The sequence below is a fragment of the Jaculus jaculus genome, chromosome 1 (genome assembly GCF_020740685.1).
Source record: "Jaculus jaculus isolate mJacJac1 chromosome 1, mJacJac1.mat.Y.cur, whole genome shotgun sequence".
NCBI lineage: Eukaryota > Metazoa > Chordata > Mammalia > Rodentia > Dipodidae > Jaculus > Jaculus jaculus.
Window position 1 is genome coordinate 263135741 of NC_059102.1, and position 21231 is coordinate 263156971.

Consider the following 21231-nt stretch of genomic DNA (forward strand, 5'->3'; position numbering starts at 1 on the left):
GAGCACTTGCCTAGTTTGTGGAGGCCCTGAATTCCAATTCCCTATGCTTAACAAAAAAAAAAAAAGTACTGATTTGCCAAGATGGGAGAAAATGTAGGGTGCCAAAAGTAATGAGAGACAGGCCTATGCTTAGGTAGCCTTCCTAAGGAAGCAGCGATTAGCTGACTCACACCACAGAAGAGAATGCAAACAGAGCAGGGGCAGGAGCCATGATGCTGGAAAGGATGAAGGGAGACAGTTTGTGACTCTAGGGTGGCAGATTGCAGGAACTGGTTAGGCGGCAGGATCCCATAGGATGACAGATTGATCATTCTGTGGTCTATAAATGTTATTCATACAAATAATGGCTTTCCATAGCCACATAAACTCAAAGAAGCAAAAGTTCACACAAGCCTGAGCTCCTTCTCTGGTTATGCTTCTAGTCCCCTCGTCTACTCCTCTTGAACCCTGTATTTGGAAAATAACAGCGATTCTGTGTCATGACCCAAGCTAGAGAAGCAGTTTCCCAAGCCCACTTTCCCAGCCTCCTTTCACTGCTGGGCAGTTGTATGACTTACACGAGGCCAATCATCTCCAAGCCCAAACTCAGAAGAGGTACAAAACTGGAACCTGCAACCAAGGAGGGGTACACGGCCAGATCACCACTGCCAGTCCAGGTGATGCTGCTAGCTGCCATCCATGTCCAGAGCACCACAGAGGCTGCTCCCAAACCTGCAATCTCGACACCTCACTCCTGCCCCCGGGGAACTCTTCTACTTATTTATTTATTAATTATTTATTTATCTAAGAGAGGGAGCAGGGAGAGAGACAGAGAGAATGGGTGTGCCAGGGCCTCTAGCCACTGCAAACAAACTCCAGACACATGTGCCATCTTGTGCATCTGGCTTATGTGGGCAGTGAGGAGTCGAACCTAAGCCATCTTTCCAGCCCCTCTGGGAACTCTTTTGTTGGATCCTACTCCTTCAGGACACATTTGGACCTCAGCTCTTCCTATTAGGAAGGCTTCATGACTGAGTGCACCCACTTTTACCTGACATACTGACAGCATTTCTTGTTAATGCTTGATTCATGTCCCTGACCCAGCATAGGAGACAAAAACCAGTCTTCACTGAAACAGTGGGTGCTGGAATCCCAGGCCTGATATGAGATACACCACAGCAAGTGCTTGCTGAGTGGGTGGGGCTGAGAAGAACCCCCAGCCCAATGCCAGTGCTCTCCACTCCACACAACATCCTAGTTGTTGCTCATGGGAGCTGAGAGGGCTGCCCCACACACTCTGCCTGGCTCTGAGAATGGCATTCATTGTGTCCTGGAGCCCGCTGAGGCATTAACTGTGCTGAGCTAGCCCTTAGATACAGAACAGCAAAAGGAGAACTTCAACCTCAGCTCTGAGGGCTGCCTCAAGGAGCCCTCAACACCCCCCCCAAACCTCCTCAAACCCCGACTCTAGGGAAGGGTGCAAGCTAGTGGCTTGGAATTCTGAGGGGAAAAGATACTATAGTTTCCTCTCCAAGAAGCCTTTGAGCAGTCTGGTTCCACACACCCAGCACCCACAACCAGCCCAAGGTAGAAATGAGGACGAGGAAACAGGCATCATGACAGGTTCCCAATGATAGCAAGAATAGTACATTTACCCCAGGCCAGAGGCCAAGCTCCTTCCCACACTGTGATCATCTGACTCACTCTCAAAATGACCCCAAGAGGCCCTAGGGTCACCCTATGCTCATTCCACAGGAGGAGAAACTGATCCTTAGTGTAGGTGCCTAACTCACCTAGGGTCACAGAGGCAGGAAGGAGCAGGGCTTTAAAACAAAGTGAAATGGGGGATTCCTGGAGTAATGCTTAGGTTCACAGAATCTAGGAATATGACCTTCACAGGTTTTTCCCACCCTGCCTTGATCTATTCCCCAATGTACGATACAGGCACCTACCCTAAGCACAGAGCATCACATACAGACGCTTGGGAAACACTGGCTCTCTTCATACTCAGAACCACTGCAGACATGGGCTGAATTTATTTCTGGGATATTCTGTTTGCTTGTCCCAAAAAGCCCCCAGTTGCCAGTGGATATAGGGCCAGTGAGTATGAGCAACTGACAGTCATAACCACAGTCCTTCCTCACTCATGCCCAGACATCCACCTGGAGGGGCAAGCAGCCAGAGAAAGATCTTCTGACTGGGGTCCTGACTCCCTTCTAAGCCTGGCCCAGGATCCAACAGGCTCTGAGATGGTACTTCTTCCTGTCCCTGTCCCAATGTCCAGAGTAGAACTCTTAAGCTGCCCTAACACTGCCATGAACAACTGAGCAGCCGTCCAAGACCTTGATGCCCAGCTGGCAGGGAGCAAGAGAGAACCAGCACTCCGCACCACCTGTGTACATGAGGACCACATGCTAGAGCCCACCCAAAAGGAGTACAGCTCCCATCCTGCCTGTCTTCTCAGCTCCATGCCTGACACAGCCAGAGGAGAGGTCTGGAAAGGAGGGAACTGTGCAAGCCTAAGAAAAAAGGATGGTAGAAACCAACTTACAGAATGTATACTAGCAGAGAGCTACAAAGGCACAGAGGCCATAGTAGAACTGGCAGCCTCGCAAGGCCAAATTTTCAGAGTAAACAGACAATGGCATAGATCATCACAACACGTGGAGAACCGGTTCTAGAGTAGGTTCTTGGAGGACAACTGACTGTCGCTTTCTGCCTGGGTCTTCACATTGGCACCAATAACTGGGGTGAGAAGTAGCAATTGCCTCCAGGGCTTTTATGCACAGACCAGATTACCAGGTGACAATGCCTTTCCTCTAATGCCTTGGTGCACACAGCACTTTTTCCTGCTAATCACAACCTATAATGGTTAGAGGTTCCTGTCCTCCTCCCCCAACCCAAGGTGACTTTACTGGCACAGCCTGCCACTGCCCTGCTGCCTAGACTCCACTCAGCTCTCTCTCGGAGCTCTTTCCTTGCTCAGGGCAACAGGACGTGAATGCTAGTGCCAAGAGGGTGTGCCCATAGCTCCTCCCCAATGACTCCCTTCCTGGTTCCTCCACCTGGCCCCTGAATCCTGATTCTCCAAGGCACCCACACCTGCTCTTTTGGCTCATCGGACCTGGCCAGCCACCCCACTATCCAGCTCTCCACTGGGAAAAGGAGGGCGTGTCCTCTTGCTCAGGACTATGGCAAACCTCCACATTTGGCAAGAGGTGAACATACAATTATCTGTGAATATGTCCAAATCCACAGCAAATTTCAACTCAGGTGTGTCCCTCAGCCTGGATCTTTCCTCAACTCAGGTTAAGTGCTGACAGAAGAAAACACACCATAGCCCCCATTCTAGGAATATCAATTCTTAACAGGCCCCCAAGTTCTAATCTGCACTGGCTCCTATCTACCTACCTGCAGCGGTCAGCAAATCTCAGCTTCCCAGACCACCTCATACAATCCTGGCATAGCCAGTGCACACTGGGACCCAAGGGTTCTGGAAGCCCCAATCAGACACCCTAACACTATGGACAGTCAGGCATTCCAATGTGGATCCCAAAGATCTCACATCCAAGCTGTACATCAGGGCCCTGGCAACCTCCGGTGATTCTCCATTTGCACAGTGTAGGTACAGCCCTGGACTCTGCCGCTATGATGGGGCTCCTAGAGTCTTCGGGCGACCCGGCAGAGAAAGGCCAGGAGCGGCTGCCCGTGCTCCCGGCATCCAGTGCTGGCGGGAGACAGTGAATCATTAACGCGCCCGGGACTGGCACTCTGACGCCACGCACCAGCTCACCCTCAATCCCCAGCCGGGAGGCGACGGGCTGCCACACAATCCAAAGGACAGATGGAAGGGCGAGCAGCCACCCCGTGGGTTAGCTCACCTACCTGCACGACCTCAAGGGATTCCCCACCCTCGTAGCCAAGGAAACTGAGGCTCAGAGGCTGGGCGCAGAGGGCCAAGGTCACTCGGCAGCGGAGGGGGAGAGCGGGCCATCAGCCAGCAACTTTCCCGGATCCAGGAACTTTCCAGGCGGCCAGCGGCCCCTGAGCTGGGCCCTTCCTACCGCCGCCGGGGAACGCTGGCTCCGGGATCTCGGCAGTCCCTTGCTCGGGCTGGCATGGGAGGACCCCGAGCGCGGACCCGGACCCGCAGGACAGCTACGCGCTGAACCCCTCGGCGCCCCGGTCGGGTCGGCAGGGCGGTCGCCTCCTTTCGACAGCAGGGCTGGACGACGGGCCCGACCCGGCCCAACGTACTCACCAGGTAGTTCATGGTGTCCTGCCGGCCCGGAGCCGCGGCTCCCCGCAGGGCGCACACTGAGCTGCCCCGCCGCGCGAACCCGGGGCTCCCCGCACGCCGCAGCCCGGACCCGGGTCCGCCGGCTTATGCCTCGGCCTCCGCCGCCCACAGCCGGTCCCACCTCGCTCCGCCCGCCGCCGCCCGGCCTGGCTCCCGGCATGCCCAGCCGCGCGCGCCCATTGGACGCCGCGACCCTGCATGCAAATGAGCCGCTGGCCGCGGGCCGCGGACACGCAGGAGTGTGCGAACACGCGCCTGCCGGGGGACAGCCCCCTCCTCGCGGCTGCAGGCCCCTGTCCGTCTCAGAGACTTCAAGCCCACTGCGTGGGAGACATTTTCCTTCAGATGGATGTCCTCCCCTCCCTCGGCAACCCAGACTTGCTCCTCAAAAGTCTATGCAAACGCCTCCGCTTTGGGGAAGACTTGGACTGCTTTCAGCTCCGGCTTGCTGGCCGAGCTGAACCCCTTTTTTGCCTTCCAGATCTTAGACTGTTGCCTTCTCCACCCGTCAGCCCCTGGATATCCCATGCCTGCCTACATGGTCATCCAACTCAGATTTGAATTTGGAGGCAAAGGAAAGGGGTGTGCCTCAGTCTGCAGAAAAATGATAACCTTATCTGGTGACTGTGGACAGATCTACAGTGCAAGGACCCCAGGAACCCAGCACGGTGACTCATGCCTAGTAATCTCAACGCTCAGTAGGAGGACTGCCACGAGGTCGAGGCCAGCCGGGACTAGAGCGAGACCCTACCTCCAAACAAATACCAATGAGAATTTTTTTTAATGAAGAGTCACAGCAGAAGGACTGGCCAGCTGCTACAACTTGACCTGATACTCTTACAGGCAGCAGCACCTCCCCTCCCCCTGCATTCCTCTGACCTTGGGGGAGTCCAACTGTTTCTCCGAAGTCCAAGGGAAGCTGGACTGCTCCTGTCCTGTCCCACATACACCTCCAGCCACCAAAGAACTCAGGAACTAGACTCTTGCCAACTCACACTCCGCTCTCCACTGAACTGATTCTGATCCAGGGTCTCCTTGTTCAGGCTAGGGGGCCCCCTCCCCCACCATTCCTGAGTCAGCCCCGTCCAGACATAAAACCTGTGCCCAGTACTCTCCTGATACCTGCTCTAACTCGTCTGTTTCAGAAATGTGGAACGTGTGCACACTGGGAACAAGAGAGAAGGAAAAAAAAAAGAACATCCAGGGAGGGGCCAGTGAAGGAAGCCTGAGCTTTTCAGAGCCCCTTACCACTAGGTTGCACGTCGATGACTGTCACTGCATGCAACAAAATGAGTGCAGGAGTCGCCGAGAGCAGTCTAGAGACAGAGTGGGTGCTGTGAGAACTGGGATGGACCCTACTCCAGACCAGACAGAATCCTGAACTGTCAGTCAGCAGTCCTGAGGCTCACTGGGCCACATCAGGTCAAGGAAGCAGTGAGGCAGCCTTGTCTTCATTGAGCAAAGAGCTCTCAGGAATGGCCCTGACACACACACCTAAGGAGGGCCTGCAGCTGCCCCTCCACCTGACAGGCACCTGGCACCACAGCTTAGCCCACAGTCTCTGGCCAGATGTACACCTTGGATGCTTTCCCTCTCAGTGTTCCTTCATCTGTGAAGTGAAGGGGCTGGGCTAGGGCAGCCTAAGCTAGGTTGCTCAAAAGCCCTCTGGATAAGGGCTGGAGAGATGGTTCATCGGTTAAAGGCTTACAAACACTAACAGCCTGGGTTTGATTCCACAGTATCCACAGAGCCAGATGCACTAAGTGGTACATGTGTCTGGGATTTGTTTGCAGTGGCACAAGGACCTGGCATACCCATTTATATTCATATTCTCTCTCTTTGCTTGCAAATAAATTTAAAAAAAAAAAAGTCTTCTGAGGCTAGAGAGATGGCTTAGTGGTTAAGGCATTCCCCTGCAAAGCCAAAGAACCCAGTTCCAGTCCCCAGTATTCACATAAAGCCACAAGGTGGCACATGCATCTGGAGTTCATTTGCAGTGACTAGAGGCCCTAGTGCACAACTCTCTATCTGTCTCTCTCTCTCAAATAAATATATAAATAAATAATTTTTAAGCTCTTCTAGATAGTTGGTTAAATCAGATTCCTGGGTTCTAACCCTATGAAAAGCCAAGCATCTGCATTTCTCCAAGGTTTCTGGCTTAGAAACCATAGGCCAGAGTTCATGGCATGGACAGTGAGCAAGGAGAAATGACCCAGAATCCTAAAGAGGAATGGGGTGAGAAAACACAGTCCACTTCCCCACAGAATAGGAGCAGCTCTCAAAACTAGCACTCATGTGGAGACTGTCACACCAGGCTCCAGCCAGCAGGTCTAAACCAGTGCAAGCACACCTGACCTGTTCTACTGTGTTGGGGACTGACGGGCATCCCTTTGGCTCAGGATGCACAACCATGCCTGAAGAACAGGTCTCCAGGTAAAGTCTCTTTGGGACAGGATAGGGACACAAAAGGCTTGGCCCTCACAGAGGCTAGGCTAGTCCTGACTCCAACGTAGCAAGCTAGCCAAAGGAGACTGCCACAGGAGGGTGGTGGCTGCCTGGGATCCTGGGAACCTGAGACTCTCCCCTTTGAGTAGCAGATCTTAGTGGTACTGGGGGCAGGGCTGCGGGAGTGTGTGGAGGAGGGGGAGGGGAGCTGGGCTCAGGCATTTCAAAAATTTGCTCCTTTTCCACTCCCCCCCAAACCAGTACCTCCTGGAATGGCATTTCCGCTTAGGAAACAAGGCTCCAAGATTGACACCCCACTGTGTTGGGGGATGCCCCCTCTAAAGCTGGGTGGGGGAGGGGCATCCACTAGGCTGACTGTGGCTAAGGTATATAGAGCTCTGCAGCTGTCCAGGAGCACTGACAGCATCCAGCCCCCCAACACACACAGCCAGTACAGGCCCCATGGTAACTCTGTGCCCATGTGCTAAGTTCATGCCTATAGCAGTCCTGCCCAACAAGCTTCACCACTGGCCCCATCCCACTGACTCCCAGACACAGGAGGGACAAAGTTAGTAGCCTGAACAGGTAGATGGAGTTGCCAGACCCTGGCACTACTCCTCACCTGAAAGGGAACTTAGGGACAGGGGCATTCCAGGCCGAAGCCAAAGACCTGTCACTCAAATGCCAAAAGGCAGGCAGTTAAGACCCAAGCACTTACCCATCCTCTAAGAGAAACAAAAACTGCATTCAGCACTGAGGCCAGCACTGCCCCACCGCACTGAGCTTTAGATCCATTATTGAGGATGGGGAGTGTCTGGGGGTGACCTCAGAGGAGGCCCTCCTTAGTGGGAAATACTGGCCTGAGAAAGGGTGCCCCAGTCTCCTGAATAGGGGGTGGATGTAAGTATGCCCTGTGCTGGCACGCATAGGTACTGAGAGGGTGCTGCTGGAGGGAGATAGCAGGGTCATGGCCAGGCAACAGTGCCCACCCTCCAGAGCAGTTTTCAGTCACCCCAGGAGTGGCCTGGAGTCTCCTTAACAGACTGAAGACGAGCTCACAGGCCTGCAGCGGCTATCACCAACCCTTGAGGCCTAGAATAGTTAAAGGGAACATAGTGGGTCACTAAAGCATCCAGTGCTGTTTGTACTGGGCCCAAAATGGGGAAAAATCCTGGGGTAGGACTGGAGCTTTCTGAGCCTCGGCTGCAGAACAGCCGGACACACTGCAAACCTATCACTGCTTAATGCCCAGCAATGTTCACTGGCACATAGGACAGCCAAGGGGAGGATGTGTAACAAAATGCCCCACTCTACAAGGCTGATTGGATAAAGCAAGCACCTCCAGGAAAACTGTAGCACAAGGAGTTCTTCCCCAAAACCAAAATAATGCAGGGAAATGCTCAGGCTAAATGCAGTGAAAGAGGCCTAAAATGACGGACCTCTGTGTGAGATAATACAGCCTCTCCCACCTAGAGCTCTGGCTTTCTCAGCAGCAGGAGGGTGGGCTGGATGGGTCAGCTGATGGCCAGCTCTGGGAGTGGCAGTGGGAAAGGATTTCCTGCGGCCGGAGCTGAGTGCTGCGGCCCCAGGGACAGGAAGATACACTACCTCTAGAAAGCCATAGGGTTGCTGCCTTCCTCCTGTAATAACCATTCACAGTGGTGACTTCAAAACCTGAGCAAGGGTACAGGCAGGGACCCTGTGAGTGACTCAGCTGATCACACATGCCAGTCAACCCTCACAGCTGCCAAGGGAACCAGGGTAGAAATACCACTACCCAGAGGGTCAAAGAGCAGTGCCTTGCCAGCTCACATAGCCAGGAAGTGGTACAGCTCATATCTGTAACTGCCAATCCAGTGACCCAGGCATGTCTCCATGGGCAAGCACCCAAGGTGACCCCAGACTGCAGATTGTGTATTCTTAGGACGGATGTTAGAGCTGTTAGCCTTAAGAGCTTTCCCATCTCTTTCCCTGCTCTCTGTAGTGACTAACGGGACAGTTCACTTTTAAGTATAGTGGCGATGTCACAGGAATGTGGGTGCCTACAACCCTGGAGCCAGATTTCTCCTGGTTGGCCATGCCCTTTATTTTTTTTTTTTAACTTAATTTAATTTATTTATTTGAGAGAGATACATAAATAGGCGAGGAGGGAGGGACAGAATGAGCACACCAGGGCCTCCAGCCACTGCAACGAACTCTAGATACATCTAGCTTATGTGGGTCCTGGGGAATTGAACCTGGGTCCTTTGGCTTTACAGTGGCAAAAGACCCTGGTGTGTCCATGTACTATACTCTCTCTCTCAAATAAATAAATAATTCTTTTAAAGAGCAGGATCGAAGGTGTAGGGTATTAAACAATACCAGGGGATAGGAATAGCCCAGGAGTAAGGGGGCACAGACTCAGGCTTCCACCCTGCCCATGCTCCCTGTTCTCCCAGGGGCAGACCCAGAGGGTGGCATGACTCTCCTGCCTCTTTTCACTGCTTTTCTAACATGAAGACTATAGAGCAGCAGTGGCACCTGCGGCGGGGGTGGGGAGGTCACCTCAGGTGGGGGATTCTGCCTGTGTCTCAAGCTGGGGGACCAGCAGGGCAGCCGGGGTGCTACCCAGGGTGTTGGCCCAAGTGGCCTGGGTGCCTCTTCTGCACTTCTCTCTCCCAGTAGGGGCCTCCCTGGATGGCAAACAAGGGTGGACTGGGCCTACACCATCCCTGCCCCCAAGCCTGGGGTTCAGTGGGGCTGCCCTCCCTGCTAGCTCTGGGATCTAGCTTTTGCCTCCTCATCCCCTCAACGTGGGGGGAGGAGTCAGGCTGGCAGAATAAATGGGTCAAGAAAGAGAGAGGCAAGAGGGAAGGACAGGGATGGGGCAAGTTCCTGTCCCCAGAGAGAAAGCTCAGCTGCTAGTGGCTGCCCAGCTTCTATCCAACAGGCTGGGTGGGCAGGGACAGGGTGTGGTCAAGAGGCCTTCTCAGTCGGGCCATCTGCTCCTGCTCTCCCATGGCAACCAACCCCAGCAGATCAGGCGGCGGGGGGGCACCTCACATGCCATCTGCCACCCTCCTCCCTGTGCCGCTTCCACTGAGCACCAGTGCCCACACCTACAGACTGGCAGAAAGTGTTGCCAGCCATGGGTGCTGGAGTCGGGGGACCAGCAGGGTCACAGGAAAGGAGCTGGTATATATAAGAAGTTCCCTCCTTGGGCAGTAATGCAGTCATCCTACCTGAGCCTGCTCCAGCCTATGGAGCAGGGGTCCGTCTGTCCCCAAGAGATTCAGGCCAAAGTCTTGTCTATGCTGAGCCTACAAGGACAGGAGCCTACATGAATGACTGCAGCTGGCAGTGACACCTTCAGCTGGTCACTGCACCTCTCAGAGCCTCAGGATATGTTAAAACACACCCCCAGCAGCGGCAGGGCCATGTCCAGGAGTGGAGGCTGCACAGTATACAGGGCACCCTGGTGTCTCACTGCTAGCAACACACCCATGTCACACCATACCACATGCCACATATATGCAGCACTTAGTTTCTTGTTGCTGGGACAAAACACTGACCAAAACCAGCTTACAGAAGGAAAGGATTTATTTCAGGCTTCCAGTTTTGAGGTGAAGCATCATCATGATGGAAGAAGCGGACTCATTTTATCACACATGCACAACAGAGAGAGAGTAGCAAAAGCTAGCTGGCTCTCAACACAGTAAGAGTAGGCTGAACTCCTCAAACCAAAGTCGGCCCCCAGCAATACACTTCCTCCACAAGACTCCACTTCCCATTCTCCACAAGTGGGAACTAAGTAGGAAACTTAATCACAAATACCTGAGGCTACAGGGAACTTTTACATTCAAGCCCCCACACAGTTTCACCCTGCTAGGTACTAGGGCACACCTCTCCTGGGCCACATCTCTAACCCAAGGCCCCAGCCAAGCCTTCTGTATGTCCCCAACCCCACCTTGGAATCCCTAGCCCTGAAATCCCTAGCAACCCCAAACCTTATCTGAGGCTCTAAGCATAAGCCTTCCTTAGAGTTCAGTAGCCTCCAGATCCACTGCAGGAGGTGGCAGAATCTTCCCCGGCTCATTTTGTGTGGTGACTGGTTACAGCATCCAGCTCTATCACTCACACTGAGCAAGCAGCCACTGCAGACCAGGTGTCCTAGGAGTATATCCCCACAGAAGCAGTCCTCTCTTCTCAAGTGACTGACCCTGCAGCCTTGAGGGGGGAAGGCAGGGCATGAGCAGGCCTGCCTGGTAACAAGGACTCTGAGGGGAAACAAAGGAGACAGCAGTGGTGGGAAGAGCTATTTTTTTCAAATATTTTAAAAACACTTGTATTTATTTATTTGAGAAAGAGTTTGTGCACAAGAGACAGAAAGGCAGATAGAAAGAGAATAGGCATGCTAGGGCCTCCAGCCACTGAAAATGAACTCCATATGCATTCACTACCTTGTGCAACTGGCTTATATGGGCCCTGGGAAATTGAACCAGGGTCCTTTGGCTTTGCAGGCAAGCACCTTAACTGCAAAGCTATCTCGCCAGCTCAATTTCTTCACACACACACACACACACACACACACACACACATTTATTTATTTATTTATTTATTTATTTATGAGAAAGAACTGGCGCACCAGAGCCTCCAGCCACTGCAATCAAACTCGAAATGTGCGCCACCTTGTGTGCATGTGTCGCCTTGCGCATGTGTCGCCTTGTGCATCTGGCTTACATGGGATCTTGGGAGCCAAGCATAGGTCCTTAGAGGCTTCGCAGGCAAACACCTTAACCACTACTAAGCTGTCTCTCCAGCCCGGGAAAGGCTATTTCAAACAAGATGTTTGGGGGGCCTCTGAGGGAGTAGCATCTGAACAGATGTGTGAATTTTTTTAAAATTTATTTATTTATTTGACACAGAGAAAGAGAGAGAGGGAGATATGCAGATAGAGAGAGATAGAGAATGGGCATACCAGGGCCTTTAGCCACTGCAAATGAACTCCAGAAGCATGTGCCGCCTCGTGCATTTGGCTTACGTGGGTCCTGGGGAATGGAACCTTTGGCTTTGCAGGCAAGTGCCTTAACTGCTAAGCCATCCCTCCAGCCCTGAATCTTTTCTTTCCTTATTTATTTGATGGGGGCTGGGGAGGGGAGAAGAAGCAGATACAGAAAGAGGGAGGGAGGGAAAGAGACAGAGAAAGAATGAGTGCTCTAGGGAATCTAGCTACTGCAAACAAATTCCAGATGCATGTGCCACCATGTGCATCTAGCTTACATGGGCCTTGGATAGTGCATTAACCACTAAGCCATCTCTCCAGCCCAGATGTGTGAATCTTTTGTTAAGGATCATTATGCAGAAAAAAATAATAACAACGAAGGCCAACCAAAAAAAAAAAAAAAAAAAAAGGCATAGGCAAGTGGGTTTCTTCTCTTGGTGGAGCTGGAGGAGCAGAGAGGCCTCGGGCTCAGGAGTCCTAAGTGGCTCTTAACAACCCCACCTCAGCCCTTACTTCTTGATTTGTGAGGAGCCTCCTGGGCTTGAGGCCTGCAGAGATGAAGCAGAAACAATAGCCTGGTGGGATGTCTGATCAGTCTGAACTAGGGTGGGAGAAAGGTACACAGTCAGCTCTGTTTAGGCAACTCTCCTTGCAGCCCTCCAGGCAGAGGACTTCTGGGGTGCACTGAGGCACTGGGAAAAAACACATGTAACTGAAAAACCCAAGGATGGGCCTTGCAGCCCTCCAGCCAGGACCTCTGGAGTGGACAGAGGCATTGGAAAAACACATATGACTCAAAAGCCTAAGGCTGGGGTTAGGGAGATGGATCAGTGGTAAAAGCACTTGCTGTGCAAGCATGAGGAGCAGAGTTTGATTCCCAGAACCCACGTAAAAAGCCAGCATGGGACTGGAGAGATGGATTAGCAGTTAAGGCACTTGCCTGCAAAGCCAAAGGACCCAAGTTCAATTCCCCAGGACCCATATAAACCAGAAGCACAAAGTGGTACATGCATTTGGAGTTCGTTTGCAGCAGATGAAGGCCCTGGCACACCCATTCTATTTTTTCTTTATGTCTGCCTCTCTTTCTCTCTCTCAAATAAATAAAAATTAAAAATTATGTTTTTAAAAAACCAGCATGCTGGGCATGGTGGTGCATGCCTTTAATCCCAGCGTTCAGGAGGCAGAGGTAGGAGTGTTGCTGTGAGTTCGAGGCCAGCCTGAGAGTACATAGTGAATTCCAGGTCGGCCTGGCTTAGAATAAGACCTCTACCTCAAACAAACAAACAAACAAAAAATCAAACAAAAAATCCAGCAAGACCTGAAGTGGTGAAGTGGGATGGAGATAGGAGAATTGCTGGGGTTCTCTGGCCAGCCACTTTAACTGAAAAATAGTGAAAAACGTGAAGCTGCAGGTTCAGTGGAGTCTCATCTCAGGGAAACAAGGCAGAAGAGGAATAGAGGATGACACCCACCACACACCTTTAATCCCAGCACTCAGGAAGAAGAGATAGAACTGCTCTGAGTTCCAGGTCAGTCTGGGCTAGAGAGAGGCCCTACCTCAAAAAAAAAAAAAAAAAAAAAGAAAAAGAAAAGAAAAACTAAGGTTAACCTCCCAGGTAACCTGGTAAGAGAAAATTAAATTCAAACTCTTAGACCCCCTGGGAGAGCTCTGACAGGTCTTATCACTTGCTGGGCATCCAAGTAACTGGATCTATGGCACAGACAACTTTTCAGGCACGTCCCTAGGTTGAATGATTGGGTATCAAGTTTTATAAACTACTGAAACAGGGCATGGTACTAACAACACACTAGTGTTCCAGTTCTTGAAAATCCACAGCACACAAAAGCAAGTAACATGGGGCTGGAGAGATGGCTTAGCAGTCAAGGTATTTGCCTGCAAAGCCAAAGGACCCAGGTTCAATTCCCCAGGACCCTCGCAAACCAGACACATACAGTGGTACAGGTGGTACACGCATCTGGAGTTTGTTTGCAGTAGCAGGAGGCCCTAGTATGCCCCTTCTCTCTCTCTCTCCCGCCCTCAAATAAGTAAATAAATAAAACTTTTTAAACAGCAAGTGATAGCTATCTATGGGCAAAAGGAGCTAAATGTCCCATGGTTCATCCATAAGTAGAATACTACTCAGCAATCAAGGAGCAAGCCAGTGATGGTACTAAGTGTGGGTGACACTCTCAAAACTGCTAAACTTAGGACTGGAAGATGGCTCAGCAGTTAAAGGTGCTTGCTTGTTAAGTCTGCTGGGCCAGGTTCAATTCCCCAGTACCATTGTAAAGCCAGATGCAAAAGTGGTGCATGTGTCTAGAGTTTGCTGTGGTAAGAGACCCTGGTGCATGCACACATGTGTGCACACACGTGCAAACCCATAAATTAATTTGAGGACTAGACAGATGGCTTAGCAGTTAAGGTGCTCACCTGTGAAGCCTAAGAACCTAGGCTCAATTCTCCAGTACCCACGTAAGCCAGATGCACAAGATGGCACATGTGTCTGGAGTTCATTTGCAGTGGCTAGAAGCCCTGATGCACCCATACTCTTTCTCTTCTATTTCTGCTAAATAAATAAAAATTTTAAAAATTAAGTGGGGTGTGGTAGTGCATGCCTTTAATCCCAGCACTTGGGAGGCAGATGTAGGAAGATCACTGTGAGTTTGAGGCTACCCTGAGACTACATAAGGAATTCCAGGTCAGCCTAGGCTACAGCAAGACCCTACCTTGGGGATTGGGGGTTTAAAGTGCCGCTAGGCCAAATAAAAGAAGCCAGATCCAAAATAGTGTGTGTCCATTTATCCAGAGGTCAAGAACAGGCAAATCTAAGCCTGTGATGAAATAAGAATGGTGGGTGCCTGACAGAGATGGGGCACTCCCCTGTAAAGAGGCTTCTGAGAACTTTCTGAAGTGACAGAGATATTCCTTATCCTGACTTGACCAATGACTTCACGGAACTCTGAATAAGACAAAACTCATCTTACTATACATTTAGCACCTACATGTTTTATGACATGTAAAAATCTACCTTAATACAAGTGTTCGTAGATAAAAATAAAAAGCATAGAACATGCATGGCATTACAGTGTTTGGGAATTAAAAAATAAACAAGAAAAAGGTGCTGTAATACTACATCCATCAGTGCTACCCTTTTTGCCCTGGGTGTCAGGGATCTATCTAGCCTAGGCTTTCTGAAATAACCTTCCTTCTTTCCCCATTTATTACATAGTTCTTGAGCTTTTGATGATCCCAGACTATGTGTGTCTTCCACTATAATCTGCTTCAAATCCTTCCTGGAATTTGGCAGGGTTTAAATAATAAATTAAAATTCCTTAACCACCACCCCCCTTTAGCCTCTAATCCCCCTTAGAAAAGAGATTAACTGTAGAGCCAAAACTTGTGACCATGTCTCCTGCCAGAGTGTATGAGCACCCTTCTCACCTCTACTGAGGTCTCTGGCAATTTTTCTTGGAGAGAGGGAGGCAATGCCTCAGCAAACAGTGAGAGTAAGACAAAGAAACAACAGGGTTTGGCCAGGATGCAAAGAAAGCAAAAGCAGATGTGAGGAGGCCAAGTCCAGGGCTGGGAGGTGAAGAGTGTTGAGGGCAGGAGTGAGGCACAGCTGACCACAAGGACACAACCTTATTACCCCAGAGGCTTCAGGGGCCACACACACTCCCAGTAACCATCTTGAACCCCCTCCCTTAAGGTACTGTGATCCACATGTGGGGAGAGGCTTGCCTGGCCCTTGCTGGACCAGGTTGCTGCAGATCATGCCTGAGGATGAGCCTGCCCCAGCCCAGTGGCCTCTGCGACCTGCCCACTCCGAAGAGTATGGCACCTGGGCAACCACCTGGGCCAGGAGGCAGAGGATGAGCTAATGACTCCACTGAAGGCCACTCTCTGTCAATGGCATGAGGTCACTGACCAGAGAGAAAAAGCCACTGGAAGCAGAGGGGGAATAGCAGGGAGCGGGTGGAGGGGGACACAGGCCAGTCAGACTGAAAGCCCCTTCCCCACTCTTATGCAAGAGTCAGGAGAGGGACCCTGGTCACCACACCAGCCAACAGAGACTGGAAATGGCAGACCCTCAAAGCAGCAGCTATCCAACAGCCTCTAACAGCCCTTGCCAAGTTCTCCCCATATTCTAGGCTCACCGAGATGCAGGATCCTCTGTAACTCAGGGCATAGAGCCTGCACTGCTCATTCTGGAGCTCCAGCTGGCATCCCAAGAATCACTCCCCTCAAACCTGAAGCAGCCTTGTTAGAACCCACCCTGGCTCCCAACAGGCTCCCACCCAGGAAAGTGGCTGAGAGCCAGGAAAGCTTACATAGGGACACGGTCACCTGTCTTAGTGCAGGAAGAGTAGGAGAGACACAGGACTGGCCCCAGATGGGGTGGGGAAGAGGAGTATGACAATGGCTTGGGCAAGATGGCTGTGGAGCACCAACCTACTCCCAGCTGTCAGCCAGGAGTAAGCTAGAGAGGTGCAGAGTCAGGTGGTATTGGGTCCAGACCCTGATGAAGCCTGTGGTCTTGTGAGAAAGCCTGCCAGCAACTACCAGACCCCCATCTTTTTTTTTTTTTAATTTTTATTTATTTATTTATTTGAGAGTGACAGACACAGAGAGAAAGACAGGTAGAGGGAGAGAGAGAGAATGGGCGCGCCAGGGCTTCCAGCATCTGCAAACGAAGTCCAGACGCGTGCGCCCCCTTGTGCATCTGGCTAACGTGGGACCTGGGGAACCGAGCCTCGAACCGGGGTCCTTAGGCTTCACAGGCAAGCGCTTAACCGCAACGCCATCTCTCCAGCCCCAGACCCCCATCTTTAAATGCACAATCACAATCGGGGCTAAGAGATCTCCCAGGGGTGGTGCTCCAAGGGTGAGGAGAGACCCGGCAAGTGGACAGAGGGCTGGGGCCAGTTCCTGCAAAGGAAGGGCCAGGCAAGGCCAAAGCCCTGTGGTAGGAGAGGGTGTGTGGCAAGGGCTTTGGGGACTTAGTTTTGGGGACTTTAGACTTAAGACATACCTCTTCCTACCATATCCTTTTGTGCCCTTTTTGCAAGGCCCCAGTGGGCCATTGCCTGGCTATCTGGCCAGCTATGCATCCCAGGGCAGACCCCTGACTCCTTGACTGGCTCTATCTGCAGCACCAGTGGGCAATAAGCGGGCAAAGCTGCGGGGGGAGGGGGATCCCAAAAATTACTGATGGAGGTTCAACTAGGAGCCACATCCAGTTCACTGACATCTGTCAGCTACTTTTGGTGTTGGTCAAAGTTAGATCAGGCCTGCTGCCCAGCCCTGAGCTAGCTATCTGGCCTTCCTGAGTCCAAGTTGCATGGCTCCTAGGAATACAAAAGCAGCTACACATGCCTGAGACCCTAAGTTTGCCCCCAGCACTGAAAAAACAGGGGGAGGAGGGTCACATTTGGAAAGCCACAAGCTGCAGCCCCCATAATTAGGGTGGCCACAAGGGATGATGGTCACTGTATTGCTTTGAATCCTTCCAGACTTGGTTCCCACCCAGCCCCACCTCTCTTTGGCCATGTGACTATGACCAGACACAGGACTCTCTTCCCATGCCCAGCACTCAGGACATGATCCACACAGGTCAGTATCTATGTTCCCCTAAAAAAGGCCTCATGCTTCAATAAAGGAGCATAATAGGGCCTGGGGAGCAGCCCCCATTTCACAGACAGTAAACAACAGGCAGAAACAGACAAGGGGGAGTTGCTGCTCTGGACAGTGATCTATCTGTCACCTTTTTGTGCCAGGGCAGCCAACCCAGCATCTTGCCACTCCTGAACACAGATCCCATGCTCACGTTGGCCAGAGGTCTGATATAGCCAACAAAGCATTTTTCAAGTGTGAACAGCTGGGACAGACTGACAGACAGGTCCAGGGCACTGGAAAGCCATACCTAGCAAGAAGGCAAGTGTCAAGGGACAGCTAGGAAAATAAGTGTGCAGGTACTGCCTAAGTACTGCTCTTAAGTCCCAGAAGAGGAGGGAGCACTAAGCAGGGAACAGGGACACCATGATGCCTCCTCTCTCTGGGTCCTCTGATCCCATGGAGTCTAATGACAGGGTAAGACACCTAGCACAGCCCCTGCGTGAATACCAAGGAGTCATGCTCAGCTCAGCCTGGCCCATTCCAGCCTCTTCTCTTCTGACCATCACCTCCCATACCATTCTGAAGCATGCTGTAATTTCTGTGGACCAAAGTTGCCTGCGTCAGCCCCATCCAGGAAAAGACTGCCCAAATGAATGGGTGTGCTGAAAACCCAAATGTGTCTCTGAGTGCCGCAGGGCCAGTTACCATTCTGGGTTCCCAGAGCAGGCAGCTCCAGCTGACGTCTCCACCAGGCCTCCTCAGCAATGGAAAGCAATTTTCTGCTCCAGAAATGAACTGCCCCTAGCCCCGAGGCTCCAGGACAGAGGCAGGCAATTGGACAGTTCAGCTACTCCCTGCAGATCCCTAAGGGTTGTGGCTACAAAGAAGAGGGGAAGAAGTGATCTGGGGTGAACCACAGTGGGGACAGGCCAGTAGACCTTGACCTCAGGCCGCCACAGCGATTCCCACCTGTTCAAGTCCCACCAGACCTATCTCCTCCCAGTTACAGATGGTCCCACTGAGGCACTGGGCTGAGGACAAGCTGTCCAAAATCTTGTGAGGCAAAGGGCTGCATGCCACCTCAGACTCCAGGTCCCAGGGCTCTACACTGACTGCAGACAGCCAAACCAAATCAAATGTGACCCTCTCACCCAGTGGTCTGTCCAGAGTGGTGACCTCTGTTCTTTACTGCCTTGGAGGTCCTGGCTCAGGGAGTCTGGGTTATCCCTATGACCAATGTACACACGCGTGAGGCTAAATAGTGCCTATGCTCTGTGCCCGAGAAGATCCAGAGCTTTGCAGGAGCATAGAGAAAAGGAAAGGGACTTGGCAGGCTTTTCCTGTGTTTTCTCTCTAGAGACAAAGCAATTACGCTATGAACTGGAAGAGATGGGGGGTAGGGGTTCCCATCAGCACAGCCTGGAAGCCCTAATTTTTTTATCTGTAACTCTGCATTACTGCTTCTGGGGGCGGGCAGGAGCTAGAATCTTTAATTCTGTAATAACAATGCTTTACACTTACACAGCATCTCTCCTCCAGGAGATCTCCACACATGCTATGATGGTTAATTTAAGAGGCCACTTGCCCTGCCAAGGCTAGCCTAGCTATCTGCTTCACTGAGAGGATGGGGTCCCCCAAGTGATAAGGAGCGATTACAGAAACAAGGCCAGGCTAGATGGGGCTCTTGGCCCACTGCCTCTTCCAGTTAGGGAAAAGCTCCTGACTCAGCAAAGAAACAATGGCTGGAGGCCACCACTCTGAATGCAGATGGTGGCCCTTCCAACAGGACAAAGTATGGCCTTCCACCTCGGTCTGTCCGTCTGTAAAGTGGGCTGGATCCTGTATCTGAGGATTTGCCTCCGGATAGGATAGCAGGGATCACTTGACACTCTCTGGAGATGAGACCCAGGACTCAAAGTATGGAGCCCTGAGCTGAGGGCTTACTCAGCTAGCTAGGAAATGGGGGTGTTGTCAGGTAAAGGGGAAGCCCCCACAGACAGGAAAGGTAGGTGCTGATCATACAGGCCCTGGGGTTCAATGGGTGAACAAAACTTCCTCGAAAGTGAGTGTATAAGCCAGAGGGGGAAAGGGAAGGTAGGGTAACCAGGTTTTCATTCGTCAAGCCGCCCTGGGGCCGGGGTATCTCTGGGGCACAGCCAGACCCCGCCCCAGGTCTGGCCACCCCATGGGGATCCAGGAGCACAATGGGGCAGCTCTCCAAGGGAGTTTGCGGGACATGGGGGATAGCGCAGACCTTCCCCACCACTCCACCGGCCCTTCCAACCTGGACAAGGGTTGGTGACAGATATCTCTTCCTGGTAGGCCTGACCACCCTGGTAGGGAGTCCCGGAGGAAAGCGCGGACTCCCGCTTGACTCAGCTCTCCCGGTGGCACCCAAGGGCTCAACAAAGATCCCCCCTCTGCCTCCCCAGCCGTCCTGGGGGGCTCCCCGAGGTGAGACAGACACCCGCCATCCACGCCTCCGACCAGCTCTACTGGAAGACAGAGAACAGAAAGGCGGGGACAGAGAAGCCGGCTTGGGGGAGACGCCCCCAACCTGTTCCCCACCCCAGCCAGAGAAAGGCTAGATGGGGCGACCCCTCCGCCCTCCGCCAACCCGGCAGTCTCGAAGCGCCAGGCCTGCAGCGGGCGGCGCGGGGTCGCCGGCCGAGCGGGGTCCCGGTACTCACCGGCACGGACATCTTGGCCGCCACTCCCAGGGCCCCGGCGAGCAGCGGCACGGCCGGGCGGACTGGGACCTCGGATCGGCCCGCGCCGCTCGCTGCCCCCGGCGCGGGCTCTCGGCGCTCTGGCGGCGGCCCGCGGGCTGCTGCGCGCTCCCGGGCACCGGACCGTCCGGCCGCCCCGCCGCGTCGCCCCGCGCATGCGCCGCCCCTCCCCCGCCCGTCTGTGGCGCCCCGGGCCGCGTTAAAGGCGAAGACTCCGGACCCTGGTATTTTTCTGTCGGCCCAAAGCGGCGGGGGAGCTGAGTCCCCACCTCTCCACACACATACCTTGCCCATCCTTCAAGGGTCACCTCCAGACGCCCTATTAGGAGATTCCATGCTGTCCGCCCAACTGGTTCTGGAACCCAGAACCCTCACCCCACGCTACACGGCCCGTGGTACTGAGCGCTGGGGGTTGGGGGGGAGGGCGGCAATGAATATCAGGTTAAACTCCTCTGATTTCTTCAGCCTGCTCCACACCTGACATGCTGCCTACCCATGCACCACAAGCAGTGGGCACGTACATGCTTTTCACCCCTCTCAACCCTTGCCAGGCAGGCCTCGCTGCTTACGTCTTATGTTTAGTAGACTGAGGCTCTGAGATCCCTCAGGTACCAAAAGGCAGAAAGAACCCGGGGTCTGATCTGCTGCCCACCACATACGGCCTGTCCCTGCTCCGTGGGGGCTGTTCCTGGGCAAGGTCAGATCCAGGGTAATGAATGGCTGCTGGCCCCTGGGTGGAAGATGGGACTAGAGCAGGGTCCAGGAGGTCAGCCTGACTAGCAGCAGCTTCGAGTCATAGAGAGACTTAGGGCATAGAAATAGTCAGCCCCTCCCCGCAGGAAATCTGTCCGTGGGTGATGTCCAGGAGGGACAGACTCTTGTCTGCCCGATACACAGGGGCTGGAGGCCGGAGGTGGAGAAGGAGAGTGAAGGCTGACTTCCTCGGAGCCTCCAGGCTGACTCCACACCCTGCACTCACTCCCCTGAGGGCAAAGAAACCTTGGTCTCCCTCCCAGGAGCAGGCTCTCAACAGCGGCCACCATCCAGACCTGCTCACCAGATCCACGCCCTTGTTCTAAGACGGACGAGGTCCGCCCCTCTTCTAATTGAGCAGGGCGGTCCCTGCCACCGCTGGACTAATGGGCTCCTGGTGGTGCACCGCAGAGTCCCCAGCGCAGTG

General features: G+C 52.9%; 1 protein-coding gene across 3 annotated transcripts in view; it reads right to left on the reverse strand.

Moving 5' to 3' along the window:
- Nucleotides 1-20360, reverse strand: part of Bcar1 (BCAR1 scaffold protein, Cas family member) — a 43138-nt gene extending 22778 nt beyond the window's left edge. Inside the window, exon 1 of one of the 3 annotated variants that reach the window (XM_045159900.1) lies at nt 20337-20360. In XM_045159900.1, coding sequence (XP_045015835.1) covers nt 20337-20345 — 9 coding nt within the window. In that variant the 5' untranslated portion in view covers nt 20346-20360. Of the gene's footprint in view, nt 1-4240; nt 4327-20012; nt 20106-20336 lie in introns of those variants that run through there. The other 2 variants (XM_004659613.2, XM_004659612.2) reach the window with 2 other exon arrangements.
- Between the last annotated feature and the right edge of the window lie 871 nt (nt 20361-21231).